The sequence below is a fragment of the Hippichthys cyanospilos genome, chromosome 5 (genome assembly GCF_059441005.1).
Source record: "Hippichthys cyanospilos isolate Australia breed blue-spotted pipefish chromosome 5, RoL_Hcya_1.0, whole genome shotgun sequence".
Lineage (NCBI taxonomy): Eukaryota > Metazoa > Chordata > Actinopteri > Syngnathiformes > Syngnathidae > Hippichthys > Hippichthys cyanospilos.
In genome coordinates, this window is record NC_142373.1 from 9,844,472 (window position 1) to 9,869,306 (window position 24,835).

Genomic DNA, 24,835 nt, shown 5'->3' on the forward strand with positions numbered 1-24,835 from the left:
ATTGCTCTTATTTTATAGGAGTATAAAGTATGTAAGTAAAAGTTTTGAGGGATATATTAGTAAACCTGAGCAAACTTCCGCACACAACGACAGGTGCTGATTTGGTCCCTTCGGGTAGCCGTACTTTACAGGAAGCTGGGTTGTTTTGGCTTTTTGCTAAAGGTCCACTGGCCCAAAATTGAGTTAAAGGTCCGTATGTTCCCAGAGTTTTCTACTGACGTTGGAGCAGCATATGCTCGTTTCACTTTGCTTCTTTACATAGTTTGAGTTGGTGACTAGCCTTCACTTCGCCGCCGGTCATTTGTTTAACGCGTGACAGCCCTGCGGAACTAGCTAGTTGCGGACCTAGCAGCTAGCTACTTAGCTAGCTTTTTTAGCTAATTGTTAATTTGTTAGTTCTAAGCTACATCTTGCAAATGTTTTCTTCGTTCAGTTGCTTAAGACGCTAGTTAATTTAGGCACTTAAGTTCTAGTTTGATATATTAAGGTATTTTGTGTTTTAAACGAGTTGAATATATTGGCAAATTAGTTAGTTTTAGTACGGAAGATGAGTAGTAGTACATTTCAAGCAGAAGTGAAGCAATGTTTTAACTAGCATATTTGATCGAAGTCGTTTTACGATTTTGGCAAGTAAACTTATATCTACACTAGAAAGTGAAAATATTAATCTTGTTTGATAGAACTTTACCAATTGTAATAGGGAGGGGCTTTATCATAGCAGTATGTCATTAACTAAAATAATTTAAGAAAATGTAAATTTACTACACATTAAATATAAGATTAAAATGTAATTAAATATAGTTATTAAATATGTTATGAGCATGCACAACACAGCAATTGCACACCAACGTGTTCATTTGTCGAATATGTAATCATTTAATGTGTTTGTACTGCTTCTATTAGAATTGTTGTGTTATGCTATTAATGGAATTCACATTTTCTCTCTTATGCAGCTGTGGCACCATGTCTGACAAAAGTGAACTAAAAGCGGAGCTTGAAAGGAAGAAGCAACGCTTGGCCCAAATCAGAGAGGAAAAGAAAAGGAAGGAAGAGGAACGCAAAAAGAAGGAGGTATGCTTGACTTTTTAGTGACTTTTATATTTTTACAATAGATGGCTCAGTTTGAGAATTGGACAATTGAATTTTGTTTTTAACCTAAGAATAATTGTAAAACAGACAGAACAACTGAAAGATACTACCGTTCAGCATGAGGAGTCTGACCTTGAGAAGAAGCGATTTGAAGCTGATGCCTTGCTACAAAGTTTTGGCATCGCCTCAGATGTTTCTGTTGGTAGGTGTCTTATTTATAAACTGTGTTTACTCGAGCTTGTAATCCGATTTCAATCGTGTTCAGCAGTTTTGAAAAGTTTTTGAAAGTTTGCATCCAACTTTTTAAATGGAAAAACTGGTCAAATATAGAGCACTGGAAGCACTGAAAAGAAAAACACAAATTATGTCACACAAAGAAAAGACTGGGGGGAAATATTTTATTTAATGTTTTTTTTTTATATTTTATTTAATGTTTTTTTTTTTTTTTTTTTTAATTAGTAAATATGTTTTTCTTTCGTGTGTTTAGGCCAGCAGAGAAGGCCTTGCTGGCCCACAGGGCCCACTGTTGGTCAAATGACAGAAGCAAAGTCTTCTAATCATTCCACCATTTGAGAAACAATTGTTTAGTTTTCAAGTTATTTGCCACAAAAAAATTAGATTTTTTTTTTGCCATTGCAGGCATTTGCGAAAAAGTTAGTAAAACGAATCCTAGTAAAAGGAATCCACAAATTGGTGTATTTGCAAATGCAGAATAGTCAAGTCTACTGACCTATACTAAATACGCATGGATTTTGCTTTCAACCATAGTTTAAACAATGTTGCTTTCCTAACAGCAGGTGGCAGTAGAGGTCCATTAAAAAATCTTCCCCGTACATTACAGTCAACAAAAGGCAGTGCGACTGCATCCTTAGTCTTTCCGGTACTGTTGTGTACGTCGTTGTCACAATCTTTGCATTGAAATCTCTTTTTATATGTGTGTTTCTCTGGAGTACCCTCTTCCATGTCTCCAATTGTCAAATCGGCAGACACCCTAAGCGAGACTGGGAGTCAGGACTCTGATGGAGCTGCAGGACCAAGGTACATGCATCCACATGCCCCCTCAGTTTGTCCCTTCCCTGCAGTACCAAGTGAATAGTATGAGCAATGGCATGAACTACCGTGATAAATGAGAAGTTAATTCCAGCCGAGCGCTTGTTTATTTGATTTATGTGCTGTTGATTTAGCATGATCCCGAATTATCAATAAAACAGCAGGCTGTTGTGATGCCTGGGGGACTTCTTAACCCCTAATTAAAGCGCCTTCCCAAGGCTGAAATTCAAGCTCTCCCAGTGTCCCATCAGGCCCAGGTTGCCCCCCCCACCCCTTCTCCCTCAATGCGTTGACTCATTTCCCTCACTGCCACAGCCATTTCCTACACACATGGAGGTCATGTTTTCTCCCTGAGGCTCGGCACTCCACTTGCCCCCCTTGCCTTTCTACACAATTCCCTTTGGTGTGACGCAGTCTTGCCTGCACATTAACACCTTGTGTCTCACACAGAGTTAAAAAAGAATATATAATAAAAAATCTTTTACCACTTTTTTACCACCCCTCCCCCACTATATGTAGATATTTAGATTACAAGCCCCAAAACCCAACGCCCCTCCTTGTGTGGTATCTGCATTGGAAAATAAATATCTACCTGGGTACCCAGCCACAGGCTATTTTAAAAATATTATGATACACCTTTTTGAGTTTATTCTTGTATAAAAATGATCAAATTAACTTGTGTTTGATAGCATTACTTTGACCAAACAATAATGCCAAAGTAAAAGAAGGGATAATATCTTATGGATAAATGATTGTAGCTTCCTGCATTACAACCAATCAGTGTTATTGGAAGTTGACAATAACAATAACGTAAATGTGCATGCCGTGTCCCCACGATGCTAACTTTTATTTCCTTTTCTGCTCGGTCTCGGCCTATGTCTCTCACTAATGCCGCCTTGTTGCTGTGACACTAACCAGGAATCTGCACTGGGACTCTGACCCGTCCACTCTCCAACTTCACTCTGATTCTCAGCTGGGGTACTGGACACTCTCTTCTCTCCTTTCCTGGTCATTTTCCCTTCTCTCAATCTATAGCATGATTACTTGTCATGACTTAATCAGCAAGTTAAGTTTCGCATGCACGTGAGGTCTAATCATTTTAACAATGGCCGTAAAAATAACGAGAAGCCTGCCATTCCATCCGAGATTTTTTTTTCGGTAAGGAGGTGCGATTCTTTACTGTTATTCTGGCTGGCGTAGTGGTTTTGAGTTGTTTTCTGTTTCTAGGCGGGGCTCTTCAAAACTTGGAATGGCCAAAGTCACTCAGGTGGACTTCCCTCCACGTGAGACAGTGTTGTATACAAAAGAGACCCAGACGCCTGTCATGACACAGCAAAAAGAAGGTAAAGTGCAAAAGCAACTTTTTAATGTGCGAAAAAAATGAATTAGCCTTTCTAAGTGGAATGCAATGTTTGGAAATACATTCACATTTAATCCATCTCAGGATGCGGCCATTTTACCTCTTGCTGTCAACTGAAAAACATCAGAGATGCTTGGGCCTCAGGTAAGGACCATTCACAGCTCAGCTTGCTAAATGTCTCACGACTAAAGTCAGAAGCTAGGTGAGCTGCGATTGGCTGTTACTTGAGCCCCAAGCAACTGTGATGTCCTTTTCAGTTGACATTAAGTAGTAAAATGGCCATACCCTGAAATGAATGTAAACAGGTGGATTTTGGTACTTAATTCATATTCAAAATTATTCATCAGAATGCCATGTTTTGATTAAAGAGGGCCCACAAATAATGGTGTAGCAATTTTTTTACATTCTTTTTAAAATTATAATAAATTGGTACAAACTCCATTATGTTACGTCTATAGGCATATTTGTAAAAATGCTTTGATACTCTTGACGCCAGTACCAATTGTCTTGCATAAGTTCTACTTTCTCAGCAAGTGAAGTAGGAGCCATATAAAAAGATTGGAGAAAGTTACCATTTGCTCAGCCATACAACAATCCAGCCGTATGTTAATGCAACAAAAATGCAAGACTGAAAATAATATCATTGTCAAGATCATTTAAAAATCATGTCTTTTTTTATTTCAAAGTTATCAATGAAACTTTAGTTCATTTGATAAAGAACACAGTAGTCCTCCCGTGTGTCAAATGAGTGCACACGGAAATGATCGTGAGCAAGCACTAAAATGAAAGCCAAGGGGGAAGGTGAGGTCAGGAAACATTAGTCGTCGTCGGTGCAGAGGTCAAAATCAGTCAAAGCCCAGTAAATGCAGCTCTGCATCCAATTCGACTTTGGTTTAATCTATTAGCAGGTTGTGAAAACCATGAGAGGAAGGCCAACTTGTAAGTATGCATCTACTGTCTATAAGCTGAGCATCATATTCTATCAAATATGCAGTTGAGTGGTAATGGCAGCGAGTGAAGAGCATGCCCCACTCCCCTCTCTAAAAATGTCCAAACTATCCACAGGTCTTCCAAATTCACCGTCTCGCTCAAGTCTGTCATTACAACTGTCCGCTTGATCCGCTTGCATCATTGAACACATCCTTGAAAGTCTGCTTAGGATTTTAAACAGTGTACACACATTATCTCGGGCGGTTGGCACAAATGTTATGTAGGATATTCTGCATTGACCCAGCAAGAGAAAAAGAGATGAAATTATATGACTTAGTTATTGTTCTACGTCAGAACTCTGTGAAGAATTCGCATCGCTGTTTACTCTGGACTTTTACGGGCATTGTAAAACATTGTTAAACAACGATGAATCCGACCAGCTGTTCAGTGCGAAACCTGCTTCGCCTCGCAGCCACTATGTAATCATTTCATCAACTCCCTTGCTTCCCTGTCTTCTCCCTCGGCCGCCACATGCAACAAAACACATTCGGCGACACTGTGCATTTTCACGCCATCGTTTCTGGGGCTCACACCCACCTCGCCGCTTGCTCACTCGCTGCCCTCTGTGCATTTGGATGTGCAGTCTAGCGTCAGGTCTGTTTTCTGATTGAGCGATTTCTCATGTTGTCAAAAGGAGGTGACATGACATGGCGGCACTCTCAAGGTCAGCGGGCGGCGGCATTAGAGGGAGCGTACATGAGAGTTCCCACTGTCTTCGTGCAAGGCGGGTTGAATCGTCACCTAGCAACTGTCAAGAGCTAGCGTTTGTACTAGTGTCATGGTGGCCTGACAATCCCTAGACAAAACTCAAGTGAATTCTGTTCTTTTAATCGCGTTAATATCTTATACGTATATTTGGTGTGTTTTAAGAAAATTGATGAAAACCTACCAAGACTAATAACCGTGTAGTACTCAATTATAGCAGTATAGCGCTAAACTGCTTGTTTTTTTATTTTTTTGTTTTTGTTTGTTTTTTGTTTTTTGTTTTTCTCGGGGTGGGGGGCTAAAACAATTGCTCATGGCTTACTTTGAGTACCTGAGCATCTTTACATGTCATTCCTTATCTGGCTCAATTGCAACGTTCAATTAACGAGCTAGCTAGCTTTGCAGACTCCCTGAAAATGCAGCCTTCTTTTGCATAGTCCATTGCGGCGGGGGGGGGTGGTGTACCAAGAGTGTGTGCGTATCTCGGGAAGAAAGAGTTAGAGGAAAGTTAGAGGAGTTAGAGGAAACCCTTTTTTCAAAGTTATCACTACAGTGCTCATTTGGCTAAGCATTCGTCAAGGGTGTCAGCGACCCTCCATAAAAAACGTATTTGATGAGATATTTATTATTTATTATTGTTATTACTATTTCAAAAGACGGCATTCGTGGCATTGAAAGAGTTAAATTAAGGCTGCTTCACCTCTCAGCACATTCTCAAAATGATTGATGATTTTCTTTTATGGTGTTCCCACTGTTGTTTTTCTACGGTTCAGGGATGGCGCTCCCCGAGTGCTTTAGTGGTTTACAATACGCAGAATCAGGATCCACTCTTAAACAAGAGGCTGTAATTAGTGATGTAGTATTGCTGGAGTGCCAGAAGGTGATGGGTTGGTGATGTAGGTTGGTCGGTTTGGTGCAGAGCTCCAAAAGGCTCGCCATGCTTAGAAGTACATAGAGCAGTTTAGTAAATCCAGTATTTAATGGCATGGGATTGTTTTAATCACTGTCGATTGAGAGCGAGGTCACAACTTGAAATCACAAAAGCCCTTTGTGGCCTTCTTGTCTGAAGTGCTACTTAAGAGTTTAGTTGGCTTTTATGTACTTAATGATTAAATACCTATTGTATGAAGAGATGTGGGTTGGCACTCGCTTTGCAATACGCTTATGATTTACCTATCAGTGGTTGCACCCTCACGGTCTGTGTGGTTGTACATCACCGCTTTTTCATCAATCAACATGTGTGATTTCAGCAAAGGTTTTGACACATGTATTTTCAGTCGGTGCTTTTACTAGGCCCTGAATTAATTGACTCATTCACTGCCATTGACGGCTATAGACGTCAGACAATTTTTTGGTTGGCTGGCAGTGAAGGAGTGAATGAGTTACTTCAATTATTGGACATTTTAAGCAGTAAAACAGTTAATATTTTTTCTAGAAATTATTTGATAATTATTTTTATGTACTATTAATACTTAATAGCCCATGTTGCCACTCGCTGTTGACTGAAATAAATCTAACGTTTGCTCCGAAAGCTGCTGATGACTGGTCACTTGTTTTCTGGTTTTGGCCAGGTGACAATCGGATGATGAGCTGTGATTGGTTGTTACCAGAGCCTTGAGCACATGTGCTGCCATTTTCAAGCGACAGCTAGTTACAAAATGTTTTTAAATGTATTAATTGTACATGAAAAAAATGAATTTATTAGATTCAGTATAGAAAAAAAACGGTTACTGCTTAAAATGGTTCAATAATTAATGTCTCTCTTGAAAATACATTATTACAGTTGACTGACACCAGTAAAAAGATTTAGCTGCTTCACTCAATTCTTTTTTTGTCACTATCCTTTTTTTAAGTATCTTTATCTCAATAACCGCTTGTTTTCTGTTACGAAATTTCCAGTGGCTCTTTCTGATCCGTAAATTTCCAGCTGTAAGCATTTGAAAGATTTAATCACCGTTTTGTCGAACGTAATAAAGTGCTGTTCAAAGCCTCTTATTTCTGGAGACAAGAAATGATCTTCCCCACTGTGTGCTTCAGTGATTAGCCTGGAAGGCAAAGGTTGCAAAGTAAAAGCCGGCGGTCTTTGCAAAGTGCTTTGCATGTGCTGCTTTTCAGACTTTTGTGCCACACGGTCTTCGAGGAAGAGGAAGACACCTGCAGTTCAGGGCAAAGGTCGTTTCGTTGTATTCTTGAACATCACTGGCCGCGTTTGGCTTAATATGTTGTATAAGGGGTAAGACCAATCATTACACCCCCTCCTTCTCCTTCCAAAGCACAGCATTGTGCTTGCTCCCCAAAAAGCTTTTTTAAAAAAAAAAAAAAAATTCTAAAGTGGTGCAAAAACCATAATAGGACTGTCTTTTATAGGAGGCGTTGGTATATAGGACATAGATAAAACGATTGAGTTTTGTTAAATATAACCCCCGTGGCCCCCCCTCCCCATTTTCTTTGCCAGTCACTAACAACCCCACCTCCCCAATCCTACACATCCCCAGCAGGGTCACCAGGATCACTAGCTTTTCTCAGAATGGCCATTTTGGCTGGCAGGTGCATTATACCCTTTATTTTCCGATTGTCTATCCGCTCCTAATGCCTGGCAGGTTGATTGCTCCGGCTGCCTCGCCAGGGAAAGGGCTGACGAGTCCAGTTGGGTCTGGCTGAAAGACAGTGATTACTGTTTTCCTTTAAGCCTGATTGAGGCTCTTGAAAGAAAAGATTTGAACCTTCTCCTATTGGTTGTAAAGTGTATGGCCGTACATTGAAATGGCACGTGTCTTCAAACCAGTAAATTCATCAGCATGCTCAATAATGTTCTTCCTTAAAGCTCTTCTATGTGGAAATGGGATCAATCACTTCACGGAAAAAGTGACGGATGACGGATGGGATGGAAATTCGGCCGCGTGCTGCTGTCATCTTATATTGTGCGTTATAAAACCAAAATAAATCCTTTGAAGTAGTCAAAGCAAGATATCCTGATCAAGTTACCTCCACAGGGCCTTGCAAACGCTACTGGACTGTGTTGCTGATGGGGACAACTAAATCTAGAAGTGATAGGTTTTGAGGATTTTTTATTACACTAAAAAAAATGCCTGCAACAGTTAGTTTTATGTGGTAGTTTTCTTTGTGATATTTTACAGGAAAAAAATCGAATTAAAGAATGTAAGATACCTATTCCAACAGTTTTTGAAACATAATTGTTAAAATGGGATGAGTTCTGATTAAATATAGAAAATGTTATTTCGTTTTTTAATTAACACTTTAAATTATCTGTCGATTACTTTGTCAATTATTTAGTTTGGTTAAAATGTTTTGATTTCCTTCTTTTCATCTAAAAACGTGACTTTTTTTTTAACTGACTGAAAATAAACGAACGTACGTTTATTAGTTGTACTGGTTTGCCTGGTAATGTCTCAAAATTGGTTATAATAGTGACTAGTGCTTTCCAAAAGAAAAAAAAACTGTGTGTGTGTCATATATATATATATATATATATATATATATATATATATATATATATATATATATATATATATATATATATATATATGTACTTTTTTTTCTTTGCATTGAATCCATTTGCTGTATACCATCTCTAAAGGATGCGCTTTGAAAGAACCTTGCACCCGCTTTGAGGTACCTGCGTGCAGTTTGCCAGCTGCTCTGGCCTGTAGTTTGTTGTACATTATCTGAGCCTGAATAGAAGTTTCAGGACCTCCTGCTAGGATGGTAATTACACAGGCTTGCCCTCCAGAGGCGGGGGGGAACGCTTGTCTCGGAGCAGCCGAGCAGAAAACCTCTGTGCCCATCCCCATGCCACCTCTGAAGAGCACCAGACAATCCCGGCATCGCCATCTGCCTTTGCACCATGCGGTCGTCTGGCCAGACCAATGGGATGGACCCGGGCACCTGCTTGGCCCCGTTGCCCCGTTGCCTTTAGAAGGGGCCAAACGAGCCTCTGGGAGACAGCAAGCGGCTACACTGACAACTCTGCTCTTTGAATGGCTGGAGTCTCATTAACAGCTGGGAAAAACCGGCCTGCCTGCCACAACAAGACACCCGCTGCGCTGTGTCCGTTTAACACAAATGACAACCGTCCCGCTTTTGAGACGCAGCATCCTTTTGAACGGCGACGTCGTGCTCGACAAAACTAACAAATGCAAGGCAGAGACACAAAATCAGATACAAAAGTCTTTTGCGGTGGCCATAATCAAGCGGCAGAAGCTTTTATTGAAAGCAGAGAATAGGTGATGTAGAAGGCAGGTGAAAATAGGTGTCAGACTTTCTTCTTCTTTAGAGGCACGACAGTGTTTGTGTATAATCAAAGCCTACATTATTATAAAAAGTGCCGTTTATAATGGGAAATGGTTATACTGCTTTATAAATCAGTTTGTGGAAATGTTTTTTTAAAACTCACTTTCTGTTCAGCAGATGAAGAAGAAGAAGAAGAAGAAGTTGCTCCGCCGCAGCCAGTGGTCGAGACTCAGACCGAGAAGCCTGACGTCAAAGAAGAAGAAGAAGGTACTCGAGCACTTACGTACTTTTACAGTTTATTGACACATCAACCGCAAAATAATGAGGGCTGGTATGAAAGCATCCAACAATTTCTAGTTCTACAAAGTAAAAAGACATGTGAATGCAAAGTTATGTTTGACAGGTTGGTCAGATGTACAGTACCAGTAAAAAGTTTGGGAAACCTTTCAAAGCAGTTTTAAACAAGTAACTCGAGTGTCATTACCTTTTATACATACATCCATAACATAACATAACATAACATAACATAACATAACATAACATAACATAACATAACATTGTGTCCTTCATGAAATGTGTAGCCAAGTAACACTGGTGTTGTTATTTATTACATAAAAATGATACAATAGCACTGTATTCTTAAATATCTCATGAAATCTGTTGATAAACTAATTCTGCATGTCCGCCACTCAAAGCCAAGCAAATCATAATTTTGACAAGCAGTGATGATTTGAACAATGTTCAATTATCTCATGTCACTGTTTTACACACTACCTAAAGTAAATAAAATACACAGTGTAGTACAAATTAAGCATGAATGTGTTAAGTATTCTACCCATTCAGATACTACTAAAAAATAAACACAATTGGTCAACAAATTTAAGTTATTAAAAAATGTACAACTGTGTACTGAAAGTAATTGCCGGTCATTAAGCTTCATTCACATCATAAAGCTGACTGAGAAAATACCAATTTAATTTTGATGAAGTATTTTGTTCACCAAATAATATCACAGGTATTTTTTCATAATGTCGATGACTTGAGTATTAATCTACATTTAATTAAAGGATGTGCGAGCATTTTACTACTGTGTCTTTTTGTAGTACATGATGTTTCTAAAGTAATTTGTCCTGCCCATATTTCTTGAAAAAAAAAAAAAAATTCTGTATATTTCAGTGCAGTTCCACCCAGCTCTGGCCACAATAACCAACATTTTGTTGAGTTAATGCCACTTTGTCTTTCAAACGGCATTTATAAATGGTACCTAACATACGCATGCATGCTTTTACTGTAAGTGCTTTCATCCACTTGTATTCCAATGCATGAGAAAATCCACAGACGTTCACTGAAATATATCGACTTTGCCCACTTATTAAGTACTGAGTGTGTGATGGTGGTCTGTCATCATATTTTTTTTTTCACTATTTTAGACTAAATTTGTATTGCCGCTCTCTGTGTTTAACACTGAGTTCACCTCGTGCATAGTGACGCTCCACGAGCTGACCGAGGAGGAGAAATTGCAGATTTTACATTCGGAGGAGTTTGTGAACTTTTTCGACCATAGCACTCGCATCATCGAGCGGGCTCTGTCAGAGCACGTGGACCTCTTTTTCGACTACAGTGGCCGCGACCTGGAAGAGAAGGAAGGGTAATCAAGAGTTTGTGCGCGAAGCGTGTAAAGGAGGATTCAAAGTAACAATGTGTTTTCTCCCATTTCATAGTGAAATCCAGGGCAGCACCAAACTTTCACTCAACAGGCAATTCACAGATGAGCGCTGGTCTAAGCACCGTGTTGTCACCTGCCTGGATTGGTCACCTCAGGTATCTTTTACAACCTTTTTTTTGTTTTGTTACCAACCAATGTTCACTCCAGACACAGTGGCTCACAACCTATGCTCTAGTTCAGTTGTTCCCAACTTTTTTTTTTTTTTTTTTTATTGTACTGCCCCATGATCAGCACAAGTCTTTTTTTGGATGACTTAAAATCTTTGGAACTCTGTTTACTAGCATTAAAAAAAACATTTAATTATATTTGCTGACACCTGCAGAAACCTTCTTAAAATCCAAAAAACATTTGTTCACATAGTAAACATTACTTTATTTACCCAAATAAAAGTAGTTCATTGCGTAGCAAGCGGCAGCTAATTAGCTGTTGAAACAACTTAACTTTTCCCAGCTATAATGCTTTATGATTACATAGCTGGAGTTTGACAGCGTTTACTTTGAGCCGCAAGTCCCTCAGGAACGAAAGTAATGTCCCACCCAAATTGTCACTTAGTCAGAGACCGTAATGATTTGTTTCCTTTGGCGTCCAGAGTTATTTCATGCATGATTCTACAATGACTTGTGACACTGATTAAACGCGTGCTTTTTAGTTTGCGGTATTTACTTGCCCAGTGGGAAAATCCATACCCTTATGATTTGTAATTGTGCATTCCGAACGCTGCATCTCACATTCATTATTTGAGACAAGGACAGATTAATACCCTTACCGGTACAGCAGGGAGAGGTTTTATTCTAACCATCCTCCAAAAAAGAAAAGAAGAAAAAAAAAACATATATATATATATCCCCCCAGTTTTCCGGCCAATGTATCATTTCGCATTTCTTTTTTTTCATTTTCTTTTTTCTTTTTTTTTTTTTTTAGTACCCCGAACTTCTTGTTGCCTCCTACAACAACAACATGGACGCTCCTCACGAGCCGGACGGCGTGGCCTTAGTGTGGAACATGAAGTACAAAAAGACCACACCAGAATACGTCTTCCACTGTCAGGTACTGAAAACCCTATAACCCCCCCACACACACACACACACAACCACACACACACACACACACTTGTGTGCATACCTCCGCGGCAAGCGGGTTGTCATGGCGACTACCCTCCCCCTTCCGCCTCCCGCCCTAATCCACAGTGTGAGTTCAGTATGCTGGCATCCACCTCCGCCACATCCATCTGCACACACGTGCTCCTGAGGCACCGGAAAAGGCGCCCGTGGTGCAGGCTTTGAATGCAATCCCAAAAACGCAGTAAAGGTTAAAGCCTGCGTGGGGCGGGAGTGATTTGTCATATGCATCCAAACAAGGGCCGCAATATTCTCTACAAGCACGTAGGGAGAGAATTGCAACGGCGCTCCTGATGCCTTATTATGCAGCTTGCCTCGAGGCTACTCCTGTCAGACGGCTTGAGCTGAACCACATGTGGATCGCTGGCAGAGCGGATCTGGTGGCTGGCTCAGCCCGCTGCAAGTGAACAGACGTGTGAACACCAATGTCTTCATGCCTCAAAGTTCATTTGAAATTAGGTTCCCTGAAAAGTCACCTCAAAGAATATCAAGGGCACTGTAATCACACTTCCTGGATCATCTGAATAAAATAGGGCCGTCAAGTTAAAGCGGTAACTTTGGAGATGACATTAAATTAAACGGGTTTTTGGGGGGAAAAAAAGTTCAGTTCACCCAGTTCTAGTAGCTTCCAAGGGCTGAACTCTAGCTAAATTTGCAACTAAATTTAGAAGAAAGTCCTCGGCACAAAAACAGACAAGGATACATACATGATTACATGAGCAACATTCAAATGAACTCCAATGGCTTAACATTTTGATTTTTGGATTTTAATACATTGCTCTGTGTCATTTTGTGATTGGTATAAATTAATTGAAAAACCTTTGTACTCTAGTTGTTTCATAATACATCGAACAAGAATAGATTTTTCTTTGTTCCATTCATTTAACTCATTCAGTACCAACCTATTTTAGACCATCCTCAAGCCCAAGATATGGATATTTTGGCAGATTAGTTTATGTAATATTCAAAAGGCTCATGTCACTGAGGTGCAATATAGAAACTTTTAATTTTCCTCTCTTGTGGTTGCATTTTAATATGCAAATTTGTCTTCCCATGTTTTTTCACAAACAAAGCCAATAATTTAATCTGTATTATAAGATTTTTTTTGTTCATAAATGGATAAATGTATTTTTCGTATGCGCTAATCATCGTTTGCTCCACTTTTTGACAGTCTGCCGTTATGTCCGCCGCTTTTGCCAAGTTCCACCCGAACATGGTGGTCGGGGGCACGTACTCGGGCCAGATAGTTCTGTGGGACAACAGGAGTAATAAGAGAACGCCAGTGCAGAGGACGCCCTTGTCTGCAGCCGCACATACGGTATCTTTTGAAACTAAAGTTGATATTTGGCCTCATTTCACAAGGCGTTCTCTTAAATCATGCCCCATCGGTATCTCCGCAGCACCCGGTCTACTGCGTTAATGTGGTTGGCACCCAGAACGCCAACATTCTAATCAGCATCTCCACCGATGGCAAAATGTGCTCCTGGAGCTTGGACATGCTCTCTCAGCCGCAGGTACGATCAACGAAACCTTTTTTTTTGCCTCCCCTAAACTTTATCATCTTCTCAAAAGCTTTGCTGATTTTTTTTTTTTTGATGTGTCAATTGAATTTAGATTATAGAAACAAGTCATTTATTTATTTATTTTTTTCAATACGAGTGTGTTTGGCTGAGCACGTGCTAACAAAAGCGCCCCCCTTCCACAGGACAGCATGGAGCTGCTTTTCAAGCAGTCCAAAGCCGTAGCTGTCACCTCCATGTCGTTCCCATTAGGAGACGTCAACAATTTCGTGGTGGGCAGCGAGGACGGCTCCGTCTACATGGCGTGCCGTCATGGAAGGTACATCCGTCGGCGACCAAGGGGGTCCAAAAATGGAACGCTCCCAGAGTCAAATAAACACAAAAGTCCCCAAAGTCAATCTCTTACAGGTCTCAGGTTTTGATTCCGTTCATGTTTTTCTTCTCCGCCTGTCGGCTGCCCACAAATTTCATTCGACATTAACAGGGTACGCGTACGAGAAGGCGATGAATGATTTTTTTTCCCCTTTTAAACACTCAGTAACATATTTAACAACCCGCCGTCACAGTGAGAATTTAACCTGCAGCTCATCCAGCGCCGGTGTCGTTAAACAGCCGCGCTCATGCCAGATGATCCTCGGCAAATGCCGCTTAAAGCTGAGCCCCCGCTGAGATGGCATATTAGCCCGGGACCAAATAATTGAAATATCCTGCAGTATGCCGGGAGAGCGCAAAGAGGTGATTTTTCTGCTCAGCTCACAGATTCACCTCCGTAATTGGCCCGATCATTTTCCACCTCATTTGCAATAGTATGATACAGTCACTGCAGTTTAATAATGCATAAGCATCACTCATGCTGAGTATTTACCTCTCGTTGTTAATTACCTGAGCTTCATTTGGATAACAGCTCCGCAGTAGAGATTTAAGTGAATGCCTTAAATACGGTGGAACCTCCATCCTTGACTCATAGAAATGGACATTTGTCAAATAATGTGCTTCCGGAGTCACACCAAAAGCGTCAAAGTGCCGTTGGAAATGTTTTCTCAATCCAAAACAAACTTAAAGTCAACCATTGTTCTTTCTGTGTGCCCCGCAGCAAAGAAGGCATCAGCGAGATGTTCGAGGGCCACCACGGGCCCATCACGGGCATCCACTGCCACACGGCTGCCGGGCCGCTTGACTTCTCCCACCTCTTCGTGACCTCCTCTTTTGACTGGACCGTCAAGCTGTGGAGCACCAAGGTAGGACGGGACGATTGGCTCAAATGGAAATGCGGCACGGACAAAAAAAACAGAAACAAAATGGAAAGCTGCCTCGTCTAGCCCTTTATTGAGCCCAGGTGTGCATTTTACTCTTTATTAACCACTATCTGTTTTTTTTTCATACATTGAGCTTCTTCTATTGTGTTGATGGGGGTTGAAAAGACCAATCACACCCTATAGTGGACACCCATTGACTGATTGGACACTTGATTGACTCCTGTGGGTGGGAGAGCAAGTTCAACACTTTGATGCACTTGGTTATTTTTTTTTCTATTTTAGGCAAACCTGTAACCCATATAAACACTGTAAAAAAATCATTGACAGTTGTTGATAGTTGATTTGTATTGCGTTTTTCTTTTGTTTTTGTTGATACAGGCTTAGGTAGACAATTTTTATAGATAATAATCTTATTTGTAGTCAGCATGTCGAGTGGGGGGAGTGAAATGTTTTCTCATTCCTGGGGGGGAGGCTTTGCAATATATAGCACAGAGTTAAAGGCAGCCATAATATTGGCTTTTTTCAGTCATGAAAAGTGTTAGTCATGATTTGTCTGACATTTTATACTTTATTGTCACAAAAGGGATGAAAAAAAATCTAAACTGTGATTGCCAACCAGCGTTACGTGAAGGATCATCATCATTATTTAATTTCACCTAATTACTCAGAAGATTATTTCTTTACCACAAATAATGTATCTTTATTCATCCGGCTGTGCCAGTGATTATCTTGACAAGCAGAACAATTAAATGCCCTTGCATTAGATTGCAGAAGAAGGTCTAGTTTGACACTGTACCCAGAGACACCCCCCCCCCCCTGCCCCGCCCCAGTAATTTGTCTTTTAAGGAAGTGCTAATCACATCTAGTAGTCAGGATATTCTGATACACTCTTGTATCATTTGCAGAACAATAAACCCCTCTACTCATTCGAAGACAACTCGGACTATGTGTACGACGTCATGTGGTCTCCGACTCACCCGGCTCTGTTTGCTTGTGTCGACGGCGTGGGCCACCTGGACCTGTGGAACCTCAACAACGACACGGAGGTGCAACAACTTAAACAACCTATTTAAAGTCAGTCAAGGCTTGACACTCAAGAGCTGTGTGTTTGCAGTGAACTCAACGCACAAACAAAAAAATCCTCAACCCGGCTAATGAACAATTCATCATAAACCAGGCGTTGGGATGACTTGAATGGCTTCATTCATTTCAATTCATTCCAATGCGAAACGATGACAATGTAAACATAGACGGCTCTGCTTTCATTTCATCAATAGCATTAATGAATTGTTTTTGACGGGGTTTTTTTTCCCCGTCAGGTCCCAACAGCCAGCGTGACCGTGGACGGGAACCCGGCCCTCAATCGGATCCGATGGGCTCATTCCGGAAGAGAAATCGCCGTAGGGGACTCGGACGGACGAATTCTAATCTATGACATTGGGGAGGTGAGTAAGTGTTTTATACTAGGAACAGACCGATTATCGGGGCAGACATTTGCCATATTGCTGCTGATGTGCAGTGGGCTTATTTATTAATTTTACGGCCGATAATCCCCGTCATAATGCCTCTGATCGTGCACTTCTTTGATGTGTGCAATAAAGCCTTGCTCAAGCACCGTCCCGCCCAGAGCGGCATCTGATTGGTTAGCTGTGTGGGTGCAAACAATAGTGAAATCCATAAAAGGCAGTGGTCACATACACACTCACGCAGTTTCAAAGTTAGGTAAGCTTAGAGTTAAGTACACAATGTAAGATTTAAGCCGTTGTTCAGTAAAAATGAATAAAACGGTCGGCCTTTGTAGATTGTGACATGACAATGACACTAACATAACCATTCACCGCTCTCTCTCTACCGCCACCTACGGTCGTGAGGTGAAACACAAGTCAACAAAGAATTTTCTGTTTGCTGACAGTTTGACGGCCGCTCAACGGAATAGTGCAAAACTCGCAGGAAAATCAATGCCATAAAACCTATTTAAGTGCGTCTCAAAAATTGGATTTAGAAATGGTTTTATATGTTCCAAAATTTAGAAAATTATTATATTTGTACACAAAATGTCGCACATCCAGCTGCAATCACATAGAAATGTTAGAATCGTTGCATTTTGAAATTGTACGTTTTAATCATTTGCTGGAAATTGCAGCTCCCAAGTGGTTTGTTTTTTTTCCCATTGATTCTTTTATGATATCATAAAAAAAAATCAAAGCAATCTCCATAATTTGGAGCATAATGAATGCCACAAGGGTTAATTAAAGGTACTCCGGTCCCCAGCAAATCGCCGTCCCGCGGAACGACGAATGGAGCCGCTTCGTCCGCACGCTGGCCGAGATCAACGAGAACAGCGACGACGCCGAGGAGCTGGCGGCTCAGCGTCTGGTCGCGTGACGGCGCCGCGCTGTGTTCAGGGACCACCGGCCAATTCGTCGATAAGAACCGCCCCGATGACGAGTCAGCTGTTCATTCCCTTCTCGTCTTTTTGGGACAGGTCAAAACACCGGAGACACACTTGCAAAACACCAAGTTTTTTGTTTTTCTCTTCTCAACCAGAGGCCTTAAGTATGAAACTCCAATCCCGTTTTTTTTTTCTTCTTACATGAACCCTTCAAGCCATTGTTCTTTTATTCCATTTTACCAAGCAATCATCATCTTTAGAATGTAAGCATATCCAACTTGTAGCTCATGTAGCTTCATCGCATATCTGCACGACTGACATGCTCAAAATTCCAGAATGTTCTTTATCGCCTGACGTAATGTCCTCCGTGCGTATGATCTTCTATGCTGTAAACGCTCAGTGATCGATTCAAAGTTCTAGAAGTTAATAATATGCATTGGCAAAAACAGGAATAAAAGCTGGCCATTGTGACTATTTCTATCGTCACCTAAACCATTTTTTTTTCAGCTCCGCTGATTGGCGCAAAACATTTTTAGATAGGAAAAAAAACTGTTGTGCCGTGTATGTCTGATTTAATAAACTTTGCAACTATATTTTTAGTGGTACCTCTAGGTGTATTTTAGTCAGCAACCCCAACATATACGTCCTGTAACAATCTGTTTCATTTGACCCCAAAATATTGTGACAAAACTTAGAAGGAATACATCATGGTATTTTAATCTTTTCACAGTTAAATAAATATATGCTTACAATCGATATATGCTTATAAATGCTGGAATCTTTCTTGTAATCTGCTTAGGCTGAGATCGTAGAATAAGCAGGAAATTTTTCAAAATGTATCGGTGAAGGAAAATAACACTGAGTGTTTAGGGTGAGAAATTAACATTGTGACATGATTAAATCTCCAAAAAGCTGAATTTCTACGATACGGGCCTTATAACAAAATAAAGGCATGCACCTTTTTGCAGTTTAGCACTATGTTGTCTTCCAATTAATTTGCTTTTAATTTGAAAGAAAAAATGTATTGTTCCTGTCGATTTGAGCTTTACCGATACTCAGAAACCCTGTTAAAATCCCACGCACTACAAATACAAGTGAACTATCCCCTTAAATCACCTCAGCGGTAAATTTGCACCAAGATGCCACCAGATGGCACCAAAGCAGCAAGTAGGAAAACATTTTCAGCAAATATCAAAAATACAAATTTTGTTAATCAAGTTCACCGTATTTACTTTTTCAATGTGCTTTGCTGATTGGACTTGCGAACCTTGACTCTTCCTTTTCACACAGAAAACGGTTTGAAACCATTTATTCCAATAAAATAAATATGTTTAAAACAATTGCCCCGAATGAAAATAAACACTTTTAAAAACATCTCTGTACACAAGCAGACACATGCACCGACATCACCCGAGCACTTTGGCACAATAAAAATGCTGTAACAGTCTTTTCGCAATGTCATAATGTTCCTCTACAAAGAAGTACAGTATGTACAAGTTGTGCAAGCCTTGCAAAAACAAATCAAAAACAAAAAAACAAAAACACGCACCAAAAAGCCATGACACATGCAGCATTTTCAGAGGAAGCCACTTCAAGCAGTTTTGCGGCAGATGACGCGGCTCACGCTGACGATTTGGCGGCCGCCTCGCCCGGAGATCGAAACTTGGGCAGGTGAAGGCCGAACTTTCGCTCCACGCCTGAAAAGGTGGCGGCCGCCAGACGGTATCCGCCCACGTGGTCGGCGCCGACGGGGGGGAGGTCGCTCGATTTTGGGGCGGGGCTTGGCTGCGATCCCGTTGGATGACTGCGCGCAGAGAATCGATTTAAGGATTAGCTAATTGGGGAATTGAAAATGACCACGTTAATGCATTTTTTTTCCATATAACGGTGAAAAAAGTAGAAAAGAGGAAAAGTAGTGAGGTAAATCTCCCATAAAGTTATGGTCCCAAATGAAAATCTGTGAAAAAAATGTTCCATTTGATTAAAAGTGTTTTGTAAATAAATAGAAATAATAATCAAGTGTTTTTTTTTTTTTGCGTTCTGGCTTAATAGGAGGAAAAATAGTGTCATAGAAAAGCTTATAGTCAAAATGAACGTTTGCGATAAAGCCCGATAACCAAGCCGCCATGTTGCAAGGGTCACCGCAACACGCGATGATTTTCTCCATGAATTGTTCAGCCCTAGTGGTGGGAATACTTACTGGCCGCCAAAATCGATGTTCAGCCATCTCTGCAGCAGTTCGTAGGTCACCAAGGTGACGCCGAACTGCGGCGACGATCGAAAGACTCGAGCTGGGGGAAGAAAAAAAAAAAAAGATGAATATTTCTGTAAATGAAAGAAAAAGTGGAAATAGAACGTTGACGGAACTAGAACCACGACTCTTTATTTGATTCAATAATTTGTTTATTGATATGTTTAATGAAGGTAGCTGACCTCCGGCGCCCTTCCAAAAGGCCCTGAAGCCTTCCTCCTTGAGGATCTTCCTGAAGCAGTCCATGACTCCGCTGTACGTGGTCTGGCCCGCTCGGGCCGCCACCTGCAGTCTGGTCTTGATGACGTCGGCGGGGGTCACCAGCGATGCTGCCGGAACCCCTTTCGAGGAGCCGTTGACAAACGGTGATGCCTTTGAGGACTCGGTCGGTACATAGGTGGCCTCATAGTCCAAAATCGTCAGTCGGGAATAGTCTCGTAGTGTCGGGGTTACCTGCGACGGCTCCGGCAGTGAGCAGCTGCAGCGCCCCCACTTTTCCTTTGTCGTCTGTGAGCATCTCTTTGGTGTGGGCGTACACGGGGAAGTAGATGGCGGAGAAAGGGATGTCTCTCAGGAAGCAGGCTTTAGCTCCCTGAAACAAGGCGCGCGCAAAGGCTCATTTGCCATTTAGCTGTCTTATTTTTTTTTTTTTTTGCATGTTCAACACTTTGGGAAAATTGCTAACAGTGCCGTGCGGCGTTTGATGTTGGCGTTGGAAATTCGGATCGATTGGGGTGCCGGGAGACGCGGGGTACACCACAATTGGGCGGAATTAAGCACGGAGGAAAAAAAAGTTTAAAAAACATAGTAGCATGCATAGTGCGTATTTCAATTAGGCTTGAATGGGATATATTGTTGTACCCCCATTTTCTCATTCAATTCCAAACATTTTTTACAAATTTCAACTCCAGACATCCAATCGTGGTCACTTATCTACATTTTTTTTGGTCTAATTTTTCTCTGTTTGCTAGAGGTCTAAAAACGGCTGGTGAATTATTTCATGAATTAAGCATGAATATAATTGATTACTTTAGGTACTAGAAGTCATTTAAAAAATTAACCGATGTACCAAAGTACTAAAGTAAATAATTACTTTAGGTAAAGAACGAGCAACCAATTAAGTAATAATTACCAAATCAATCAAATGATTAAGTGTGTATGTATGTATATATATATGTATATATATATATATATATATATATATATATACATATACATATACACACATATACATATACACATATATATATATATATATACACATATATATATATATATATATATATATATATGTATAAATATATATATATATATGTATATATATATATATATATATATATATGTGTATATATATATATGTATATATATATATATGTATGTATGTGTGTGTGTGTGCATTCCCCACCGCCCAGTTTTAGCCATGTCAAGCATCACAGTTTCTCAGGTAACAACCAATCACAACCCAGCTTGTAAAAACACATGATGTAACTCAGAAAACAGTTGAGCTGTGATTGGTCGTTACCTGAGCAGGTAGAATTCCAGGTGGAATTTGCTGCTTAATTTGTATTTCCTAAACGCAGCATGGATCACAATACCATGTTAAGACTACTGGGGGGAGCATAACAATATTGTCAAGAAAGCTTATGACTCAATTTCTCCTTCAAGTCTATAAAAAAAAAAAAAAATCAGCATTCCTCAGCGCCTGTGTGGTAAATAAAGTCTTTGCGTTTTTGTCTCGCGTGTCCTCTTCCCTCCGCCCTCGCGTGACAGACAGGTTAGCCGACCCACCTTGTAGAGGCCGAAGAAGCCCAGGTCTCGTACGACATTGAGGGCGCTGACCCTGGGTCCCGTGGTGATCTCTCCGGCCACCTGCAGGCGGATCTTTACGATCTCCAGAGGGTTGGTAAAAATCACTTGGGAGCCTCCGGCCTGCGGGACCCGACAAAAAGGTAATGAAATGCTTGCAAAATACGGCCGGAGTTCAACATCGGCCTCCGAGCGAGCTCACGCGCCCACGCCGATGCTAACGACGTGTAAGCATTTGCCCCTAATGGGGTTTTTTTTTTTTTCAAACGATCGCAACACAAAAGGCGCTTTTCATGGGCGCCGCGGTTTCACGCTGTCGGGCGTCGGCCTTGGGAGGAGCGGGAAAAAAAGCAGGCATTGATGGGGAAGCGACAGGGGTCGGGTCAGAGCAGACTTCGGGCGAGGAGCGCTCGGGAGGCTGCGACCCCGGCGCGGGCCCTCTGCCCTCTCGCCCACCCCCCCGGGCACCCCCCGCGGAGGGGGCGATCGAGCGAGCCGGCCTCGCCCCACACGCTTCCCCATTTTGCCCCCGTTCTCGGGGGGGGGCCTGAATCACCCCCGGACAGCTCAGCCCCAGGCGCGGCGCCCTGTGACTCAGGCACATTTATCACCCACCCCCCTCCTCCCCGAAAAGCTAATCAGGCCTCAGGATGGCCGCCGGTGACATTTAGGGCAGGGGTCTTATCTGTAAACATCCGAGCGGGGATCTAAAAAAAGCTCGGGCGCATTTAGTCGGTTTTAAAGTGGAAGATGGGGGAGGGGGGGGGGGGGGCATCCGCCGCCCTGAAGATAGATGCGCTCAAACCCTGGCTTTTATCTTTTTCCACTTCTCTGATGCCAGCCGTCAATTGGCAGCCTTTAACGGGCATGGGGATGAAGTCCCATGAAGCTTCGAAATGAATGACACAAGTCCTTCCATGAGATGCGTCCCGGTCTGCGGCCTTCAGGTATGCACGCCGCTGTCAAACTCAATCACAAATGAGCAAGAGCCGGCTTCGTCCGGGACCCCGCGGGGCCTCTCCTCCAATTACGCCCCGACAGGGGTCGCGACCCCGCCGGCAACCCCGCGGGGAGGCCGGGCCGATTCCCTTCGGAACCGCCAAACGACCGGCCGGCCCGAGGATGGCGGGAAACCGCGCCGGCAAACAGCCGGAATTCCAAATTCAAGTCGTCGCCATCCCCTCACAAACACGCGTGCAATCGGGATTAGGGTTTCAAATCAGATTCTGAGACCGCGTAGGAAGAAATACACAACCGCAATTCACGAGCCCGCCATTAATTCATTCAATTCGGTAACACATCTTCGGATTCAAAAGAGGACACCGTGGTCTGACTCAAGGAAACTGAAAAAATATCAGTATGTCAATCATTTGACATCAAATACTCTGTCCTTCATTTTCAGACTAAATAATAAATAATAATGGAAATAATAATAATCGTGCTTACGCATCCGCCGGCAAGAATTTCGGCAGGGAGAGGGATGGAACCATCTTGTTTGGTGAACTTGTCTCTGACTAAATCATTCATCTAAGAGGGGGGAGGACAGAACAAAAAAAGCAAATGAGACGCAATCCCGCCCTTGATAGCGCGGCATTAACTGGAACTTGCGTTCGGAGCTGTGCCTTGATTGCAAAGTGCGCCCGCGCTCCCACGCATGTTTTTCATCCGCAAAGCCACTTTTGGATGGAATGACTTGCCGTGAGTTTGATGGCTTTCTCCGGGGCTACGCCGATGAGCTGCGGGATGAGACCTGCAAAAAAAAAATACATTCATGGAGGCCATTCGGAGAGCCAAGGCTCAAATGGTCGATTTTTTTTATTTTGCGACAGGCAGAGCGTATGGAATCTGACCTTAGCGACCCAGCCATTTCATTTGCGTCCACCCTAGTGGACATTTGTCTTGCGTTTCCATCTTGAGCTACTCTACTGAGTCCTGGCTCCGTAGAGGACATTTCCAAAAATGTCATCCAATAAGTTTAGTTCAGCATGAGTGACCTTGTGAATTTGAGATTTTCTTGCGGATTTGTGCAAATCACTGATCAAATTTGGTTAAAAGAAAAACCTAATCGCAGATGAAACTGCAAACATTTCAAAAGCAATCCCAATTTACATAAAATTTTTGGTTTATAGTCCAGTTTATCTGCAGTTTTTTTGTTCAAGGTGTCAATTTACGGAACAACTATGAAAAAAAGAGTTTTAAAAATATCGTAAGAAAAGTATAGAAAATGATATACAAGTTGAGTAAGATCTTGCATATACTTTTTCTCGTGTGTAAATTTGATATACATGTAAAAAATAAAATAAAAAACTTCTACACGTCTTATGTTGTGACCTACAGATTATAGCCCGGTGCACTTACCCATAACAAAATTATTTTTCGCTCAATTTTTTGCTGCTGCGACTATATACGTTATATACCGGTGTGGCTTACGGTCCAAAATTGATGGTTCTTAATTTTTGACACGCGGCTCAATTTTAGAAGCCGTCTTTCATTGATGGCTTTCCAATCTGCGGACAATGCGCATTTTGATAATTGAAGCCTTTTTTTCTTGATGTTGTGAACGCTTGACCGAAGGAGCGTCAAACAACGCTCATCTTGGGCGGTTGGTGCCATCCCGCGTCCTTCATCAAGCCGGCTCGACTTGTACCGGAGCCGCTGAGCGACGCCGCCAGTAAAACAGGCGAGCGCCTCCTCTTCCTCCTAGTCAATCAGCCTCCTTCATCAATCGAGGAGGAGGAGGAGGAGGAGGAGGAGAGCAACAAAGAGCCGCGTTGGCGGAAGCAGCAGTAGGTGGCAGTCTTGACTTCTTCCACGTGAAGCGCCCCAGGGCGAGGGTGTCGTGTGTCTCGCCGGCCCCCAGCGCCATTAACGCCATCCGGCCTAAACGAGACGACGCGCCGCTTCCACCCTGCCGCTCATTGTCCTCCGGGGGGCTCGCTTTGGATATCGTGAAAAGGCCACCCCCGAGGTGGCCTCTGCTATCAATTAGCCGAGCGCGCCGCTGACATTAGCGCCTCGACGCGTCGACCGCGCAGCTGTTTTGTCCCCACACGTGATTTACCGGCACGTAATGAGCTACCGATTACCTCGGTAGAATCCGAAGAAGCCCTCGTAGCGCAGCACTTTCTTGGCGCAGTCGAAGCTGTTCTTGTACATGAGCTCTCCCACCAAGGAGCCCGTGGACCGCTGGTTCTGCATACGAGTCTTGACCAGGTCGATAGGATACACAGCTGTGGCGCCGGTGGCTACAAAACACACACGTTAGTCTGTCGCCGAACGTTTCATAACGTATTGACGCGTGTACAATCGCGCGCGCTCTCC

The 24,835-nt window shown here is 42.1% G+C and overlaps 2 protein-coding genes across 8 annotated transcripts in view; one reads left to right on the forward strand and one right to left on the reverse strand.

The window, feature by feature from the left end:
- Positions 1-108: 108 nt before the first annotated feature.
- Positions 109-18,429, forward strand: dync1i2a (dynein, cytoplasmic 1, intermediate chain 2a). 6 transcript variants are annotated; one of them, XM_088416157.1, is made up of 17 exons: positions 109-189; positions 954-1,071; positions 1,177-1,291; positions 2,040-2,127; positions 3,058-3,147; positions 3,367-3,482; positions 9,620-9,712; positions 10,931-11,093; positions 11,167-11,266; positions 12,093-12,218; positions 13,461-13,607; positions 13,690-13,803; positions 13,995-14,128; positions 14,903-15,047; positions 15,971-16,111; positions 16,385-16,510; positions 17,337-18,429. In XM_088416157.1, the coding sequence occupies exons 2-17, from the start codon at positions 964-966 to the stop codon at positions 17,448-17,450; spliced, it is 1,920 nt and encodes a 639-aa protein (XP_088272283.1). In that variant the 5' UTR covers positions 109-189; positions 954-963; the 3' UTR covers positions 17,451-18,429. The 6 variants fall into 6 exon arrangements, with proteins under 6 accessions (XP_088272283.1, XP_088272284.1, XP_088272285.1 ...); XM_088416158.1 differs by having other exon boundaries at positions 9,623-9,712; XM_088416159.1 differs by having other exon boundaries at positions 3,058-3,117.
- Positions 18,430-18,750: 321 nt separating this feature from the next.
- LOC148423429 (electrogenic aspartate/glutamate antiporter SLC25A12, mitochondrial-like) overlaps positions 18,751-24,835 on the reverse strand; it is a 28,218-nt gene continuing 22,133 nt past the window's right edge. For both annotated transcript variants that reach the window (XM_088416156.1, XM_088416155.1), the window contains exons 11-18: positions 24,601-24,759; positions 23,212-23,264; positions 22,961-23,041; positions 21,497-21,637; positions 20,162-20,300; positions 19,891-20,049; positions 19,658-19,748; positions 18,751-19,261 (exon numbers count right to left, since the gene is read on the reverse strand). In XM_088416156.1, the coding sequence (XP_088272282.1) occupies positions 19,078-19,261; positions 19,658-19,748; positions 19,891-20,049; positions 20,162-20,300; positions 21,497-21,637; positions 22,961-23,041; positions 23,212-23,264; positions 24,601-24,759 (1,007 nt within the window). In that variant the 3' untranslated portion in view covers positions 18,751-19,077. The remainder of the gene's footprint in view (positions 19,262-19,657; positions 19,749-19,890; positions 20,050-20,161; positions 20,301-21,496; positions 21,638-22,960; positions 23,042-23,211; positions 23,265-24,600; positions 24,760-24,835) is intronic.